Source organism: Chanodichthys erythropterus, chromosome 9 (assembly GCF_024489055.1).
Source record: "Chanodichthys erythropterus isolate Z2021 chromosome 9, ASM2448905v1, whole genome shotgun sequence".
NCBI lineage: Eukaryota > Metazoa > Chordata > Actinopteri > Cypriniformes > Xenocyprididae > Chanodichthys > Chanodichthys erythropterus.
Window position 1 is genome coordinate 24,911,458 of NC_090229.1, and position 19,845 is coordinate 24,931,302.

General features: G+C 36.3%; 1 protein-coding gene across 2 annotated transcripts in view; it reads right to left on the reverse strand.

Moving 5' to 3' along the window:
* slc23a2 (solute carrier family 23 member 2) overlaps nt 1-19,845 on the reverse strand; it is a 57,673-nt gene that overhangs the window by 24,089 nt on the left and 13,739 nt on the right. Inside the window, exons 2-6 of one of the 2 annotated variants that reach the window (XM_067395125.1) lie at nt 17,087-17,149; nt 12,910-13,163; nt 10,064-10,159; nt 8,984-9,100; nt 7,851-8,008 (exon numbers count right to left, since the gene is read on the reverse strand). In XM_067395125.1, coding sequence (XP_067251226.1) covers nt 7,851-8,008; nt 8,984-9,100; nt 10,064-10,159; nt 12,910-13,163; nt 17,087-17,099 — 638 coding nt within the window. In that variant the 5' untranslated portion in view covers nt 17,100-17,149. The remainder of the gene's footprint in view (nt 1-7,850; nt 8,009-8,983; nt 9,101-10,063; nt 10,160-12,909; nt 13,164-17,086; nt 17,150-19,845) is intronic. The other variant, XM_067395126.1, reaches the window with a different exon arrangement.

A 19,845-nucleotide genomic window follows, 5' to 3' on the forward strand; every position in this document is an offset into this window, starting at 1 on the left:
CTTATTGAAGAAAGTTCCTAACAAAAAAATTAATTGTATTAAAAGGGCAGCTATTAAAAAAAAGCCACTATTGAGCAGCAAACAAGTATTTGAAGCTCCTGGTGTCTCTGGAGTCTCAAGAAGCTCTCCATGCAGGCTGGCAGTTATGTGTAAAGATGCATTTCAGCCACTCCAAACCAAACCTCACAAAGAGAAACATTTACAGTGGGTGTAGAAATACAGTTTTATTGCTGTGGTGATTTTTTGCAGCATGGGATAGTGCATAGTGCATTGTACAATGCACTATCCTCCTTTTTATACCACAGCTGAAAATGGCCAGTTATGAACTCCACATACAGTGAGGAAAATAAGTATTTGAACATACTGTTATTTTGCAAGTTCTCCTACTTAGAAATCATGGAGGGGTCTGAAATTGTCATCGTAGGTGCATGTCCACTGTGAGAGACATAATCTAAAAAAAAAAAAAAAATCCAGAAATCACAATGTATGATTTTTTAACTATTTATTGGTATGATACAACTGCAAATAAGTATTTGAACACCTGTCTATCAGCTAGAATTCTGACCCTCAAAGACCTGTTAGTCTGCCTTTAAAATGTCCACCTCCACTCCATTTATTATCCTAAATTAGATGCACCTGTTTGAGGTGGTTAGCTGCATAAAGACACCTGTCCATCCCATCCCTGTCCATTTGAAATCATGCCATGCATGATTTCAAACCATGACGTCTTAGTGTATTACCAACAGTAACCTTGGAAACGGTGGTCCCAGCTCTTTTCAGGTCATTGACCAGCTCCTCCCGTGTAGTTCTGGGCTGATTTCTCACCTTTCTTAGGATCATTGAGACCCCACGAAGTGAAATCTTACATGGAGCCCCAGTCCGAGGGAGATTGACAGTCATGTTTAGCTTCTTACATTTTCTAATGATTGCTCCAACAGTGGACCTTTTTTCACAAAGCTGCTTGGCAATTTCCCCTTAGCCCTTTCCAGCCTTGTGGAGGTGTACAATTTTGTTTCTAGTGTCTTTGGACAGCTCTTTGGTCTTGGCCATGTTAGTAGTTGGATTCTTACTGATTGTATGGGATGGACAGGTGTCTTTATGCAGCTAACGACCTCAAACAGGTGCATCTAATTTAGGATAATAAATGGAGTGGAGGTGGACATTTTAAAGGCAGACTAACAGGTCTTTGAGGGTCAGAATTCTAGCTGATAGACAGGTGTTCAAATACTTATTTGCAGTTGTATCATACAAATAAATAGTTAAAAAATCATACATTGTGTTTTCTGGATTTTTTTTTTTAGATTATGTCTCTCACAGTGGACACGCACCTACGATGACAATTTCAGACCCCTCCATGATTTCTAAGTAGGAGAACTTGCAAAATAACAGGGTGTTCAAATACTTATTTTCCTCACTGTATGTGGAGTTCATAACTGGCCATTTTCAGCTGTGGTATAAAAAGGAGGATAGTGCATTGTACAATGCACTATGCACTATCCCATGCTGCAAAAAATCACCACAGCAATAAAACTGTATTTCTACACCCACTGTAAATGTTTCTCTTTGTGAGGTTTGGTTTGGAGTGGCTGAAATGCATCTTTATGCACAACTGCCAGCCTGCATGGTGAGGTTCTCAAGACTCAAGAGACACCAGCAGCTTCAAATACCTGTTTGCTGCTCAACACTGGCTTTTTTATAGCTGCCCTTTTAATACAATAATTCTTTTTGATGGGAACTTTCATTAATAAGCCTTTATCTGACCGAGTTCTGCTGTGCTCTAAATCACTCACAAATCTTAAGATAATTTGATAATCTCCATTCAGTTTCACACAATATTAGTTGTTTTCATGCGTTTTGCACAACATTGCACCATTTCATGCTTTTCATCTTCAGAAAGATCTTTCTTCCTCCTCATATTGCATGAGAACTGTGACTTGCTTAATAATGTGGAACAACCTCTAAGTAGGGTTTCCATAGATCTGGCAAATTATTTTGTCTGAGATTGATACCAGTTATCTAAAAAGATATGGATAAATAAACAAACAAACATGTTCTTAGAAAAACTAAAATCTGAATGTTTATTGTACTGAAATCTTACTGATATGTCAATTGCATAATAATTTGGAACGCAGTGTAGTGGACTTCAGCAGTTACCAACGGGTTGAATGTTCAAATTGCAGTTTTGGTGCAGCTTCAAAGGGCTCTACACGATCCCAGATGAGGAATAAGGGTCTTATCTAGCAAAATTATTGTAATTTTCTTAAAAAAAAAAAAAAAAAATGATCAGGAAATTTTAAATTGAAAGTGAAATAATCCTTTAACTTGCTATGAAGCAACAAATATTTTCAAAGATTTGATGCCACTAACATGAGAAGCATTGGCAAATCCACTGACAATTTCAAAATAAATATTATCTAAATACAAATAAATCATTTATTAATACTTTTAATTACGTATTAATAAATAATGTATTCATTTAGCTAAATCTTTTTGTATTTATCAAATAAAAAAAATATTTAAATGACATTTAACAAAAATATGCAAAATACAGCACAGGGACATTTTAGAAAGAAAAAAAAATCAAAATAAATTTAATGAATAAATAAATATAATCATTATTATTTATAAATATTAAAATATTTTAACAGCTAGATATTTTATATTTAACAAATATACTTCTATAATATTTAATAAAAATATGCAAAACACAACATAAGGAAATTTTAGAAAATTTAGAAAAACTAGAATAATTTATAAAACTAGAGTAATAACAAGGGATGCACCGATACCATTTTTTAAGGACAAAGTACGAGTACAGATACTTTTTTCTAGTTCTCGCCGATACCGATGCCTATACATTTATTAATTTATGCATTTATTTAGAGATAGGGAGCACGTGCGAGAGAGAGCGGTCATTCAGCGCGATTCCGCCTATCCCGCCATCACTAATCGATAACGAATTGTGATTGAAAGCATTCAGTTCGCAATGTGTGTGTTGAAATCATTAATTTTGAAGTATTTCCACACCTTTGAGTCTGACATTGTTTCTGCTGCTGCCGTCAGAGTCTCTGTGCACAGAAAATTCTGTCAGTTACGTCAAGTGAGGTATCGGTCTTTGGTATCGGGGGTATTTTTACGAGTACATGAGCTTAGTATCGATACTGGTATCGGTATCGGAGCATCCCTAGTTATAACTAAAACCTAAGAAGAATTAGATTCATATTCATTGTAATCAGTCAGAAGTGCTTTGCTCTAACCACTAGATGTCCCCACACACACTTCTCACACCATCACTGATGTGGGCTTCTAAGTCTGTTTGCTTGTGCTGTAAGGACCACTGCTAAATAAAAACAAAAAGGGCCAAACTCTCTTTATCTCATTCCTTCCCCCTTATCTTTACCTAACACTTGTTGCTAATTACCTCCCAGTAACAGCTGGGAGGGAGGGTCATTATGAACCAGCCATGACAATGAATATGGCAACATAAAAAAAACAAAACAAAAAAAAAACGATTTACTAAAGTACAACACAGATTACATTTTTTCACAAGGTTTAAGTTATGTATGACAAGATAAAAAGAATATTTAAGGTCAAAACATCAATTCTTTATCTTCTCTGAGTGGAAAAGTGTTCAGTCAAGATACCGATACCATACCAGGTATCAGTGGTGCAGTGTTGTTTTAGTATCATTGATATACTAGAATAGTTTTCGTTAATATTTTAAATTAGATTTCATGTTTTATTAATTTTGTTGTGTTTTAGTGATTTTAGCACTTTAAGTTAAACTAAACAGAAATGTGAAATTTTATCTTGGCAAATAGCAGTTCTTTTTTATTATTTCATTTGAGTTGATGTTTATTTTGTTTTAATGTTTTTTTTATGGTTTTAGTTTTAATGACAATAACCCATGTGCTAATGACCAACTAATTGTGCATACAGAGCCCCTCAGGCACACAAATGCACACATGAAGGCCGCTCACATTCAGTGACTCAGCATACAGGTCTGACGGCAACACTTGCCCAAACCATTCCACTCTTATCTTCTTCCCATTTCCCTTTTTTTGGTCACTTGCTCAGGTTTCCCTGGAGACGGCATGTGCCACGAGCAAGTGACGTCAGAACAAAGGGATCAAATGCGCAAGAAAGACATCAGACAAATTGGGCAAAGTGGCCACAAAAGAACATTGAGTCCAAGACACAGAACAGGCCACGGCTAAATGTCTTTATGACATGATCAGCCTAAAGGATCAGACCTCTACAGATACTCAGCCTCCCAAACCTGCAATCTATACAATGCAGACTATGCATCTGTTTCCCGCTCACTGTCAATTTATGCTTACCTTTTGGGGGTTTTATGTCACATAAAACGGTATTGCGACATCAATTACAGTGGCAAAATATTAACAGTGGTAACTTATTGAGGAAATAACGGTTTCCTGAATTGCTGTGATTGATGTTTTATATGCTGGTATGGGCTTAAACAGATCCAAACTCTGTAGATAAGACACCAAAGCACTGCTTATTTTATAAGGGACCAGCATGTACTCGTTTGTTTTAATAATCCTTATTCAAATCAGAGGTGCGGCCACATAAGGGCCATGGAGGCACTGGATATTCCAGATTGATCTATGATCCGCCCAGTGTCTAATGGTTTGCAAATTACAAACAGAAACTACATTTTGTCAGCACGTTTAGTGAATCATGATTCTGATTAATATTTACAAAATATGTGTGGTTGTTATGATGTTTTTGAAAGACATGTCTTATGTTTACCATTTATTTGATAGAGCACAGTAAATCAAGTAATATTGTGAAATATAATTGAATATTATTAATTTTACTGAAATATTGAATACCATAAAAACAAAATATATATATATATATATTTTTTAAATGCAAAGCTTCAGAAATCATTCTAATATGCTGATTTAGTGCCCAAGAAATATATATTTTTTTATCATCACAAAACATTTGTGCTGCTTAATATTTTTGTGGAAACAATATTTTTAGGATTCTTTGGTGAATGGAAAGTTCAAAAGAACAGCCTTTATGTGAAATGCATTTTTTTGTGACATTATAAATTAATTCTACAACAGTTATTGGTCAATATTAGAGCTTTTTTTTTTTTTTTTAATGATCTATTAGTATCACACGATAATGGATATTACTGTGAATTTCAAACTAAGATGACAATTTTTTTTAAATATTGGGCATGAAATGGCCATAAACATGAAAATAATACATGCATTTAGAAACAAATTTAATATAAATTAAAGTTAAAGTTAAATAATAATAGGCACAGAACAGTTCGTCCAATTTCAGCTTGGAGCACCGATTTAAATCTCTCGAAGTGTGTCCCTTCCTCGTGCACCAGTTTGCTGTCTGAATTGTAGCACTATAAAGAGCTGAAGGCCTTTATTACCGAGCGATTAAAGACCCTGGAACCAAAAACATAAAGGTCCACAGAAGACCACAGCTAAAACTGAACTGACCCATTTTCTCCAGTCCTCCTGCTAGTTTTTGTTCCAACAAAAGCAGCTCTTCAAAAAATGTAACCGGCCTTCAAAAATGTAATTAGAGGAGAGAATGCATTTAAAAGCACATTTTAAGAGCTTGCGTCTTTGGCTGAATTTGTGCTAAATAAAAGCCAGTGGAAGGAGAATTTATATATATAAAAAAAAAAAAAAAAAAAAAAAAAACCTTTATGCAACAGGAACGCCCTTCCTCTTCAAATCTAGGTAACTGGGTCACTTCACTTTCAGCAAGAGGGAGGAGAAAAGACATGGAAAAGGAAAGTTATAAAGACATAAAGAACAAAATAACAATGTAACATGGAGGAACAACATGAAAAAACATTTAACGAAACAACAATGTGGAAAAAAAAGAGGAAGAAAGAGACACTTTTTTTTTTTTTAGCCATTTCTGTGAAAATATATATCATGGGAATATATATTGAACACTGACAAAAGACTAAAAAATATCTAGATTTTTCTAGCCACATCACTCAGCCCTACTGTATTTAAGAGCAGGATTCTATCACAAGATAACACGTCATGATACATGCCCAGACATTCACAGAAAAAAAACAAATAGCCTTCAAATCAATGATGCCAACTTCTGCCTGCCCTGATAGCTCACACCTTTCCCTTACAGCAAGTTCTCTTTTGTGTGTTCATGACGTTTGTGCCATTATTCTGACTTGCCAAAAGAACAAGACTAAAAAAATCCGACACCTGCTACACTGTGCTGCGAATCTGAGAGCAGAACAGACGCTTTCAGTTAAAAATTGCAGTGTCCGTTGTCCAACTGAATTAAATGTTTTTATTTCTATTAAAAAAAAGCTAAATCGACAGTGGGGGCGGTGCCGCGGTGGGCAGGTAATGTAATCGGTGTACGGCCGAACACTGTGTAACCGAGTACTGACGTAAGCCTATTCTACAGTAGATGTTATTATCTTCTCTACAGTATTTTCTGGGAGTGAACAAAAAGAGTGAAGCAGATGCAGTACTGGCTGAACTAAGCCTGAATCTAACATCCTGAAAATAATCAATAAAACCACCCACACGCAACACAAAGTACTTTACACAAAGTACTATAAACATGAACACAACAGATGGGTTTCTGCCATTTACTGAAAACTCTCATGTTTCAATCACATATTATCAATCAGGGATTGACATTAACTTTCTTCCTCACAAGCCACTGTGGCTAGTTGTTTTTTTTTAAAGTTACTAGCCACTCAGCATTTTCATAATTTTTACATCAATACCACGGGGGAAAACTGTCATTTAGATAATTTTAATATTGGCAGCTGGTATATAAGGCTGCTGTCACTTTAAGACCTGACGCACAGATCCATTATACTGTTAGTATAAGTACTGCGAGAATACATGAATGAGTCAATGACATGACAGGTCATTTTTTTTTCTCCAAAGGCCTTGATATTAATAAAAAACAAAGATATGACATCCAAAATATGTAAGGTAGTACAACTAGATATCTTTTATTGAATCCAAAAGGTTTTAATGATATTTTGCTACATATAAAAGGTATTTTAAAGATTTTGAAGTGTCAAAACATCATTCGGTTTAACCGTCCAAAGACCAATACAGCCACTTAATTTGTGATTAAAATATCTTAAAATGTAATAAATTTATATATTTTTTATTCTGGCATGATTTTATAATTTATCATATCAGTGCAAATTCATATTAAAATTATGTGTAGAAGTCGTTGCTTTGTTATGAGAAAGAATGTCCGGAAAAATGAATTTCATTGATGTCATTCGGAGTAACCAATATAAAAGGATCATTTTGGAGTCATGCAGTCATCATGTGAAAGGATATGACATCATTCAGACACCTGCAAAGGACCACATGGTCCTGAAGCAAAGTAACTAACTCTCTTTTAACTATTTGAAAAATTCATGTTGTTTTCACGTGCTCATTCGCATGTCCCGGAACAGGTCATTCGGTACAACCGCTATAAAACATTGAAGATGTTGTAATATTTAAAAATTTTTACTAAAATATGAAATGTTTGATTGTTCTTTTGCTAGCTAGCTAGATATCAGCCTGTTAGCATTGTTTGAAAATATTGTCATTCGGTTTAACCAAAAATGTCATTCTATTCTGCAGGAAATGATTATCAGTATCTATATGTATCAAAAAGTATATATAAGTGTGTAAACTTAGTTTATTATTTCAGATGCCGTTTTAAAAGACTACAATTGAAAAAAGAATATTTAAATAAATATTTAAGAATATTTATATTTAAACCTGTAGCCCCCATTGTAACCCCATTGCTCAACATGTCTGGAACATGCATTGCTTTAACAAAATCACACTTACCGGCAGCCAAGGGTAGTCTGCAGCAGGGTGGTGATGCCCACGCAAAAGAAAATGGTGCCAATGAGCTGACTGGTTGCCCACTGGTCAAAACCCACACACATGGCGTCGGCCAGTAGGAAGGGCACAGCGATAGTTCCACTGAAGCAGGTAAGGTAGTGCTGAGGATAAACGGTGGAAAGAAAAAATATATATCTAGCTCTTTATCTCTGTGATGGAGAACATCAAATCTTACAAAAGTCAAGGGTAACTGCAGTAAATATTCTTCAAAGTCGAGGATCCTAAAAGTCTAGTTTCACTGCTGTAAAGTCGAGAGACACTGTGAAGTTGTGGATGTGAAGTTGAGGGTCACTGCAGTAAAGTCACTGCTGTAAAGTCTAGGCTCATTGCTGTAAAATAAAGGGTCACTAGTTTCACTGCTGTAAAGTCAAGGGTCATTGCTTCAATGTTGCATGTCACTGCAGTAAATATGAGGACTACTTCTACAGTCTTAAGGGCCGTTCACACAGAATGCGTCTTTGCTTCTTTGCTCAGGAGTGGTTTTAAAAAAAGCGCAGCATAGAATGCGAGAGTCTCGAGACGCGCCTTTGAGACGCGATGCAATAAAGATAATAACGGAAATAATAGAAATAAGCAAACTGCTGAATTTACAGATACAAGTTTTGACATGGAAAAAAAGAAAATAAGATAATAATGAGCGCCTCCTCCGCCATGTTGCCATTATATAAAACAGTTGTCATGCCAACTCGCAACGCTTGCCCCGCCTCCAAGTACTTCTGATTGGTCCACTGTTTTGGAACCGACATTGATGAGCGGCGCTGCGTGTAAAAGTTGAAATTCTTATAACTCGACACGTGTCTTAAAAACGCGGCACTCATGTGTGAGGCGCTGCAAAAGACGCGAGACACCAGCGTAACGGTCATGCACGTCCGTCAAGCGCGTTTACATAGAAAAACAATAGAAAATTGAAAAACGCGTCTGTGTGAACGGCCCCTAAATCTACAGTCACTACTACAGTTCACTGCTATAGTTGAGTCATAGCTGGTATACGAACATCTTAAATGTCTGGGGCTCATCACTCTACAGAGGAATAGCCTAATAAGTAGGTCCCCATGTGACTCTGTACGTGTTCGTACCTGTAAACCCAGGAACACACATAGATACCAAGGTGGTGTGTCCTCTATGGTGTATATCATGTCCATTCTCCTGGTATCCATGCTGTCTGCACTGTCCACAGTCTCTGACATGGAGCACTGAAGGGGAGACGAAAAACATGACACATGGGAGTTAGACTCTGGGCAACCCATCGCTATTACATAGAACCTGAGCGAGAGCTGTACACTATAAATGGCATCAGTACACACACACACACACACACACACACACACACACACACACACACACACACACACACACACACACACACACACACACACACACACACACACACACACACACACACACACACACACACACACACACACACACACACACACACACACACACACACACACACACAAAACACACACAAAACTGCTGGCAATTCAAAAGGTATCAGAGGGAGATCAGTGACACTTTATGAAATTATCCTGAAATGAACTGAAACGGTTTAATAAATTCAGTTCCAAATTGAAAGACTTTATATTAGAGTCATTATGGTAAATGTTAAAATATGTTGTAATGGAAAATATGTACGTTATTGAAAACTTGATTTTACAATTTAAATTCTAATTAAAACACTATGCAAAGACACAGTACAGTCATAAAATTCTTGCGTGTCTTTGAACATTTTTTTTTCTTCTGAGATGCAGTAAGATTAGCCTTCAGCTGACCCTTGCAACAGTTATCTTTGTTTTAGGGACAATATCAGAGGCTATCATTGTTTTGAGACAATGAAAATCTGGATTACCAGTCAAATAATTCTTATTTCAGACAGATATTACTGACAACACAGAACCAGAGAAAGAGACAGAAACCCAACGTGTTGCACGAGCATTGCTGTACTGAAGACAAACATTGAGGAATTTCCACTGCAATGTTTGGACCTCCCAAATCCCTGATCCTTCTGTGGGGGAAAAAGTGCCTAGTCATAATGACCGAGCTATTACAGAACAGGGCTTAATACGGAGTGGATAAGCATGACTGGTACGAGCAGCCCCTTGATTTAAAGGTGAAGCGTGTCATTTCTACACCAACAGCTCACGAAAAAGTCTCACCTTGTCCTCAGTCTGGCTGTCTTTCGCGTAAATGGCCATGAGCTGTGTGTCCTCTGCGTCTTGATCACCAGGGGTTTGCACGGCACCGTTAACCACCTGTCAAATACAGAGATATTCGCAAAGATCACATATTTACCAAGTAACAAACAAGGAAAACAGGTGACGCTACTTGCAAACTTTTCTATTCTTTATCACAAAAGATACAATTGGACATGGACTTCTTTGTTAGAAATCAAACAATATGTAGGTTAGCTTGGCACACAAAGGGTTAACTTTGCTTTGGTTCTTTTTGCCAAACCAGGGTTTCAGTGTCAAGCATATTAGTTTTACCTTACGACCTCATGACATTACACCCTTACACTGGCAACCCACTGAAGCCCACCAGGGCAATTTCACACAAATTTCAGAAAAAGGGAATGCAGTGACCACACTCATGTAGGGAATAGTTCACTAAAACAATGATTTCATGTGGTTTATCTGTACAAGGGTTTTTGGTGGTTTTTTTTCATGACATCATACTAGAACAAAGTTTCATATGACTGCACAAACAACCTTTTGTCTTTCAAACAATATTTACATAAAAAAATATCTTAGCAAAAAGACTAGAGTATTGCAAAAGAACACGAGTCCCTAATAATTAATGAACAATTTAAAAGAATGATATAATCCACATAAATGTTACAAAAGAGTGTTTGTTGTGTAATTATCTTCAAGGGAGTGTTGGGCATGACTAAGGGAAACCTGAATCTTGACATGAATGTCTTAAATGAGAAAACAGATAAAGTTACAGAGCACAGACCATAGTGGACCGACTGATAAAGGGACAATTCTGTGGAAGGATAAAAAAAGAAGAAAAAAAAAAAACACACTCAAAAGATAATCTCTTATAGAAGAGCACACACAAGAAACTTAACATGGGCTTCTTGACATGCTTATTAATGTTTAAATTTGCAGGTTTTGCAACAGAAACACTATCAAAAAGCAGCAGTTGGTTATTTCAACTTGTTTGGTTTGTACTGCTTTTTAATAAACCTGTCCTGCAGTGATGAGATAACACAAAAAGGAGGTTTAGACCCACATGTTGAGGGTCTAATATTTTACAAATACCAACTGTATTAAATTAGTAATATTATTCAATACAGATCTATATGTTATTACGTTTCGTGTAATGCTTTGCAGTTCTTTGTTCAATTCACACAGTCAAAACGAACCAAATGAAAAGTTGGCCACAAACTTTCATTTTCCATTTCTTTAGAATAATTTATTTATCACCCAGTTTAATTTTCGATTCTACAAGTTTGGGCTGTTGCGTCCGAGTCTGATTTTTGAACAAACATAAATGACTCATCATTCTGATTTTCCATTTGTATAATTGGCGCTTGGCGGTTAGATCGTACCAGTACCACCGGGGATGGAGCGGGGTGTATGTAGCGTTATGTATAGGCCTATGGCACGTCTGGCCAGGCATGCAGTAATTTATCTCCTGCCCTACACTATAGTATGTCAGACAGTGACAAAGTTCGCTTTCAGACATGATATTCTCCTCTTTATGGTTCTTTTGAGGTAGTTTCTATCGTGTTATTTTAATAACTATTCTCAAGAGAGTATTGTAGTACGGAGCCACTAAAGGGACATGGTGGCGGAAAAAATATGGGATGGGAGAAAAAAATATTTTTCCAAATTTTGCTTTGCACTGTGAAACTTTGTGTTCTCTCCGGACAAACACTTCCTGTTTAACGTCCCGCTGGCAGTGTTTCAGACAGCTCTGTACAGCACGTTCACAATAAAGCGGTTCATAGAGTTTTACTTTGAAATTTGACTTAAAAGGGTGGTATAATGGCACTTTTACAAGATGTAAAATAAGTCTCTCATGTCCCCAGAGTGTATATGTGAAGTTTTAGCTCAAAATACCCAACAGATAATTTTTTATAGCATGTTATATTTGTCGCTTTTTGAGGGTTTTTCAGTTTGTGTGTGTCTCTTTAAATGCAAATGAGCTGCTGCTCAAAAGGGGCAATTGTAAAATATTACAATTTAAAATAACTTTAATTTTTTTTTTTTTATTTTAATATATAATATATAATATATTTCAATAAATGTAATTTATTCCTGTAATGATAAAGCTGAATTGTCAGCATCATCACTCCAGAAATCATTCTAATATGCTGATTTGGTGCTCAAGAAACATTTCCTATTATTATTATTATTAATATTGAAAACAATTGTGCTGCTTAATTTTTTTTTTCAGGATTCTTTGATTAATAGAACAGCGTTTATTCGAAACAGAAATCTTTTGTAACATTATAAATGTCTTTACTGTCCCTTTTGATCAATTTAATGCATCCCTTCTGAATAAAATTTCGCACAAAAATCTTACTGAAGACAAAAAGTTGAATGGTAAGTGTCACATTTACATTTATGATTTGAGTCTTCAAAATAAATGTTATGTATGCCATTATGGTAAATCTGTTTGTCATTCGTAATAGTTTACTGGCATTCTTGAAAGCCAGATTTTAAATGGCACTTCCTTAAAGTAGCAATTTGCATACTACACTGTCCTACTTAAAAAGTACACATGATCATGCACACATGCTGTAGACACGCACACTGTTCTGTAGAGTCACTCAAATTACAGGGTTGAAGCCATTGTTTTTGGCCCTTATGATTAGCAAATCCACACACACACACACACACACACACACACACACACACACACACACACACACACACACACACACACACACACACACACACACACACACACACACACACACACACACACACACACACACACACACACACACACACACACACACACACACACACACACACACACACACACTCACAGGGATGGGATAGAAGTGTGCACTGTGTTTGTTCTCCTCTTCATATTTGCCAGGATCTGTGGTGGAGTCCATGGATTTAGATGTGGTGTTTTTACCAACACCCATTCCTCCCCTTTGCTCCTCTGCCTTGTCGTCCTCCTCCTCTTCCTCTGGCTCTGTTCCTCTCCTCCGCTCCCTCTCACGCTCTGGTAGAAACACTGCTGCTCTGCCTGTCAGCACACACTCATGCTCCACTGATTGTCCAGCCAGATCATCTAGGGTGAAACACCACAGCAATGTTATTCATGAATTATGAAATTGAAGCAATCATCTGATGACTTCCTGCAATTATTCAACAAAATAAAACAATCCATAATCATAAACCAATATAATTCACTGAAAATCATCCCTTTTAAATCTCATGTTTTTGTCAAATAAAAATGGAGGAGTACTTCACAGAGTCAAAAGGCAGTATGAACTGACAAATAATTTAAGCAATGAAATCTGAGAACATAGATCAAATGAATAATGGTTTACATACTCAAATTCACATACATATTCACACTTACATTACTGTGGTTTTGGACTCAAACAACCATTTATTCAAAATTAATGTGCAATCAAACATCGACAGTAACAAACACAAGCAAAAGAGGATTTTGAAAAAAAAAAATTGAGAGGTAAAGAATAATAAAAAAAAAATGAATAAAAGGCTAAGGAGATGAAAAAAGAAATAAGTTGGAGGACAGGGGGGAAGAGGGATGACGAATATAGGGTTGGTTTGATGTAAAACAGAAGCAAATGAAAGAAAGCGAGTGACTGGTGAAGGTCAGAACGCTTTATCAGCGGATGTTGTTGATTTTGGTAACAGTCAAGTCCTGTTTACTTTTCTTGTGGCCTTGGGCCATCAGCACCCTCCCCTATTAATGACAGTGATTAGACACGTCATCTCACCACCAACGGGTTCATCCTCCCCCTAAAGCCCATGATCCCTCAGCAGCCTTGGACTCCAGGACAATCACATCTGCTTGGTATCTCGAAGCCATCTGGGTCCACAAACCCCCCCTCAGAGCTACACATGCAGTGCCAGACTCTTACACTTAACCAAACAAGGAACTGTCATGGCACAGCACAAGATATTGTGTAACATTATATTAAGTTAAATTATATGTTATGTACTTATTATTTATAATTATACTATGCATTTAACATATTAAGTATTATACATATAGTTTGTTAAGTAATATAACACTTGGTCCTAACAAACTATACAGGTACTGGTCATATAATTAGAATATCATCAAAACGTTGATTTATTTCACTAATTCATTCAAAGAGTGAAACTTGTATATTCATTCATTTCACACATACTGATATATCTCAAATGTTTATTTCTTTTAATTTTGATGATTATAACTGACAACTAAGGAAAATCCCAAATTCAGTATCTCAGAAAATTAGAATATTACTTAAGACTAATACAAAGAAAGGATTTTTAGAAATCTTGGCCAACTGAAAAGTATGAACATGAAAAGTATGAGCATGTACAGCACTCAATACTTAGTTGGGGCTCCTTTTGCCTGAATTACTGCAGCAATGTGGCGTGGCATGGAGTCGATCAGTCTGTGGCACTGCTCAGGTGTTATGAGAGCCCAGGTTGCTCTGATAGTGGCCTTCAGCTCTTCTGCATTGTTGGGTCTGGCATATCGCATCTTCCTCTTCACAATGCCCCATAGATTTTAAGATCAGGCGAGTTTAGTGGACAATTAAGAACAGGGATACCATGGTCCTTAAGCCAGGTGGACCAACACCAGATGATGACATGGCACCCCAAACCATCACTGACTGTGGAAACTTTACACTGGACCTCAAGCAACGTGGATTGTGTGCCTCTCCTCTCTTCCTCCAGACTCTGGGAACCTGATTTCCAAAGGAAATGCAAAATTTACTTTCATCAGAGAACATAACTTTGGACCACTCAGCAGCAGTCCAGTCCTTTTTGTCTTTAGCCCAGGTGAGACGCTTCTGATGCCGTCTGTTGTTCAAGAGTGGCTTGACACAAGGAATGCGACAGCTGAAACCCATGTCTTGCATACATCTGTGCGTAGTGGTTCTTGAAGCACTGACTCCAGCTGCAGTCCACTCTTTGTGAATCTCCCCCACATTTTTGAATGGGTTTTGTTTCACAATCCTCTCCAGGGTGCGGTTATCCCTATTGCTTGTACACTTTTTTTCTACCACATCTTTTCCTTCCCTTCACCTCTCTATTAATGTGCTTGGACACAGAGCTCTGTGAACAGCCAGCCTCTTTTGCAATGACCTTTTGTGTCTTGCCCTCCTTGTGCAAGGTGTCAATGGTCGTCTTTCGGACAACTGTCAAGTCGGCAGTCTTCCCCATGATTGTGTAGCCTACAGAACTAGACTGAGAGACCATTTAAAGGCCTTTGCAGGTGTTTTGAGTTAATTAGCTGATTAGAGTGTGGTACCAGGTGTCTTCAATATTGAACCTTTTCACAATATTCTAATTTTCTGAGATACTGAATTTGGGATTTTCCTTAGTTATCAGTTATAATCATCAAAATTAAAAGAAATAAACATTTGAAATATATCAGTCTGTGTGTAATGAATGAATATAATATACAAGTTTCACTTTTTGAATGGAATTGGTGAAATAAATCAACTTTTTGATGATATTCTAATTATATGACCAGTACCTGTATGTATAATACTTAATGTTAAATACATAGTATAATAAAATATAGTATATATTATTTAATAACATATGTAATAATTCTAATATTTGTAGTGTTCTCTCTCTCTCTCTCTCTCTCTCTCTCTCTCTATATTATATATATATTATATATATATTATATATATATATATATATATATATATATATATATATATATATATATATATATATATATATATATATATATATATATATATATATATTATATTATATATATATATATATATTATATTATATTATATTATATTATATTATATTATATTATATATATAAAATGTTTATCCGAGTACTTCTGTGATAATTTAAATTATTGTAACACAGAAATAACAATACTGTGTGGTTGAAAAGACCATTTGTGAATCTGTTTCATAACTAAATGTGACAACTGCTCTCTCTGGGTCAGCGGCAGCACTAAAGCAGACATAAAGTTGTCATTTAGGAATAAGATCACATGAGTGTTTGAATCAAGATGACAATCTTTTAACTCTTTCCCCACCAGCGATGATAATTTTCAAAAAAAAAAAAAAAAAAATCATGGCCCCCAGAATATGTTGTTGTACAAATATATAAACATACATACAATATACCAAATGGGTACATTGCATAAAAAAAGCAATATTTTGAGTAAAAAGCTGAGAAAAATCATGATTTGTCAAAGATTACATCTGGATGAGATTAAGAATGATGATCAAAACATAGATGGAGTTGATCGAGTCCATAAACACCCCTAATGCTTGCACTGTAGCTCATCCTAGGTCGACATTTCATTCAGTAACGTTAGGCAATTTTGATTTATATGCTGTTTAATGTTGATGATCACATTATTATACATATGCTTATGATTACATATGCTATTGCTTGTTTCTGCATCTTTTTCACCTGTGTTTTGATCGGGAGATTCAGTACTCTTTCAGAAGATGCATAATAGCACCCCGTACCTTATAACAGTGAAAACACGGAAAGCCAATAAATATCGTGTTTGGCGGAGAAGTGTTTTCTCATAAAAGGCAAGATAACTCACCAATGGCGGGGAAAGAGTTAATGATTAATCAGGCAGCGTTTTTTTTTCTTTTTTTTTCTCAAAATAAACGCTTGGTTGTCATGATGCCTTCATTAAAACCAAATTTACACTAGATGTGATTCATGCAATGTAAATCAAAACAATGACATTGATTTTGTCCAATATATAAAAAAGATATACCATTAGAACAATCTTTCATTTACAATATGCCCAATTGTGATTAAATCTAACATTAAATCTAATTTTAGATATTTCATTAATGAGCTGCCATCTTCTTAAAACAAAATCATATTTACAGTTTACTGAGCAAATTGATACGGAGAATGTTGATACTAGATATCCGTGACAGTCTATTGATTTTATTTGGAAAGCAGGTGTCCAAGTGCAAATCCAAGTGCAGCTGGGGACAGTAAAGAAATGAGTACCTAGTTCACACATCACTCCCACCAATCAGGTCGGCCAGAAGCATCTGTGTGGGAGGGGTTAAACTGGGAGAAGGATAGAGGGAAGATGCAAAAGAAGACGACAGAAGAAAAGAGGTAGGGACATGGAAAAGGAATAAGGGTTGACAAAAAGAAAAATAGGAGACAGGTGTTAATCAGCAGCCAAAATGCAAATCACAAAATCACACCTTTTGTTTTTAATTCAGTTTTAAATAATAATCTAATTTGAGCTGTTTAATAAACATATTGATATTTTGAAAGTGCTTGCATATAAGTAAATCTGTGCCTAATACTTCACAAAGCTTAAATCTGTTCATCTTTAAAGTTCAAACAAGATCTTTGGCATGCAGTTGATTGCCACAGACAACAATTTGGCCTCTTCCCTTAGTTTGTACAAACAAACCAAGCAGCTTTCTGCCGGTCAGTGCGGTGAACCCATTGCTAAATCACAAGACATTCGCGGTTTCCTACTGAAATGACAAAAAAAAAAAAAAAAAAACTGCTGATCAACAGTAAACGTGTCCACACTATCTGGTAACTTACCAGGTTTAATGTGTGAAAGGGGCTCATGTGTATAAGTACGTGTGTGTGTGTGTGTGTGTGTGTCTGCCTGTGAGGCACGTAGACAAACAGAGTGAGCTGTCGGTTTATATCAACATTCAGCATTACTGCTGTTAGTCATGACCCATCAAGTAGTATGTGTCCTAGTAATGTGATCAGCAGCGGACGGTCCAAAACACAGCAGGACGGATCTATCCACAGACACTGCAGTCACACAAGATTTATCTGAGCAGATTTAAGGCCAGTTCACATCAAGAATGATAACTATAGCCACGTTTCCATCGAAATTACCCGGAACAATTTGTCCCAGAAACAATCCCCCCCCCCAGATCTGTTGCTGTCTGTGTTTTAATTGCGGTCTAAAGTACCGTGAAGATTAAGTAAATTAGTGCGGTGACGTAGGACTGCATGTGACTTTCCACTGGATTTCATCCATTGGCCATATTTTTTATACTTCACTGGTGATTCGAATAGCAAACTCAAGGCCAATTCGCACCGCAAAGACTAACAGGTTTGTTGGGTTTGGTTGGATCAGTGTACCCTGTCTGTGTCTGTTGGCGTTGGTCGGCGTTTGTTTTCACCCGAGTGAACATGTTCAATCAGTGTTTGTTGGTGTCTGTTGAGGCAGTCTGAACATGAGTTATTTTTCATAAAATTCTAAATCCAATGGCCAACTTCTTTGTTGGTGTTTGTTGGCGTTTGTCTGTGCAGTGTGAATTGGCCTTTACTGCACGCACTGCAACAGACTTTTAAAAATGGTAGCGGAAATAAAATGCAACGTGGAGTCAACCAATCAGCATGTTCAGTGCCCAAATCCCACTCCAGAAAGTTCTCGAACTTTGAAAAAGTACTACCTCATGAGCAGGGACTTTCTGAGGGGGAACTTTTTACCCAGAACTTCATTTAGACTCTGGTTCCTGTGGTTGAAACACACCGAGTACCACCCTAAAGTCCCTAGCTTCTGGGGAAAGTTCCTGCAGTGGAAATGTGGCTTATTAAAAGGTAGGAACTATAATGATAACTATATTAGAGTCCACACTAACACACCATAACATTCTTTTTATTATAAGTACATTTTGCAGTTATGTCGTCTGTCGCTGTAAATGTTCAAGCTCTTTAACCCTGTAAAGCCCACTGTTGCAGAATTACAACATCACTTTCAACAATTTTTAAAAAAGGCTTGCAAATGTTGTTTTTTTTCTCTCAAGACCACATTTACATAGTTAATGGGTTCTATTGTTTGTCCTCAAAATGCTATTGGATAAAATAAGTGTTTAGAGGTCCGGTCATCTGGCAATGAAGTTACTCTACCTGCAAACTTCACATCAAGCTCATCTCCTTTTTTACATGACTGGATTTGTCAAGATTCAAGTAAGTACATTTTTTTTTTTGTGTGTTTATTACAATGTCTAAAACACAGATATATTTAGTTATTTTGGAAAACATTAAACAAATTTGATTTAGAGCTTGTTAAGTCCATGTTGTATATCTACAACGTTGGGCCAGAGTGGTTGTCAATGTGCTCCTTCATGTTACATAAGGACACTGCACTTCTCACATGGTAAAAATTGAAATTTAAACTGTTAGATTCATTGTAACTAAGTTCTAAATGTGCTTTTCTGTTAACTTTGTATTTAGTTTAGACCATAATTAAACGCAGGAATAAACTGTATGTGGGATTTAAAACTCCATCATCCAGAGCAGTGAAGCTCCCTGTATCTATGTAGTTTTTTTTTTTTTTTTAACTTCTAAATGATCCTGAGATTTTTTTTTTTGAGTGTTGGCCAAGTAGCAGTTTATAGCATTAGGAGCTCTGAATGATTTTGGGGGGATGCCTTTTGCATTGTTCAGGGACAGGTGTGAATGGTCTTGAACATGAACCTGTAAGTGCTCTGGGAGGATGCATGTGTTCCTTTAGTATGATAAGTAGAGAGCATAACAGGCCAGCCAGACAGTATTGTTTAAATGTAGTAGTGGAATTTTGAAATATCTGCGATAAAGCGCTGTGCATTTACAAAGAACTATACTAAGATAATAAATCACTAATTTCCATAGAGTTGTGTTTACATGGATGTTTATTAGTGAATTAATGGTTATATAGTAAATGTTTACATAAATACAGTGTTTTAAACAAGTGAATCTTGTTCAAAGTTACATGTGCTGGCATTTTGCTGAGTAAA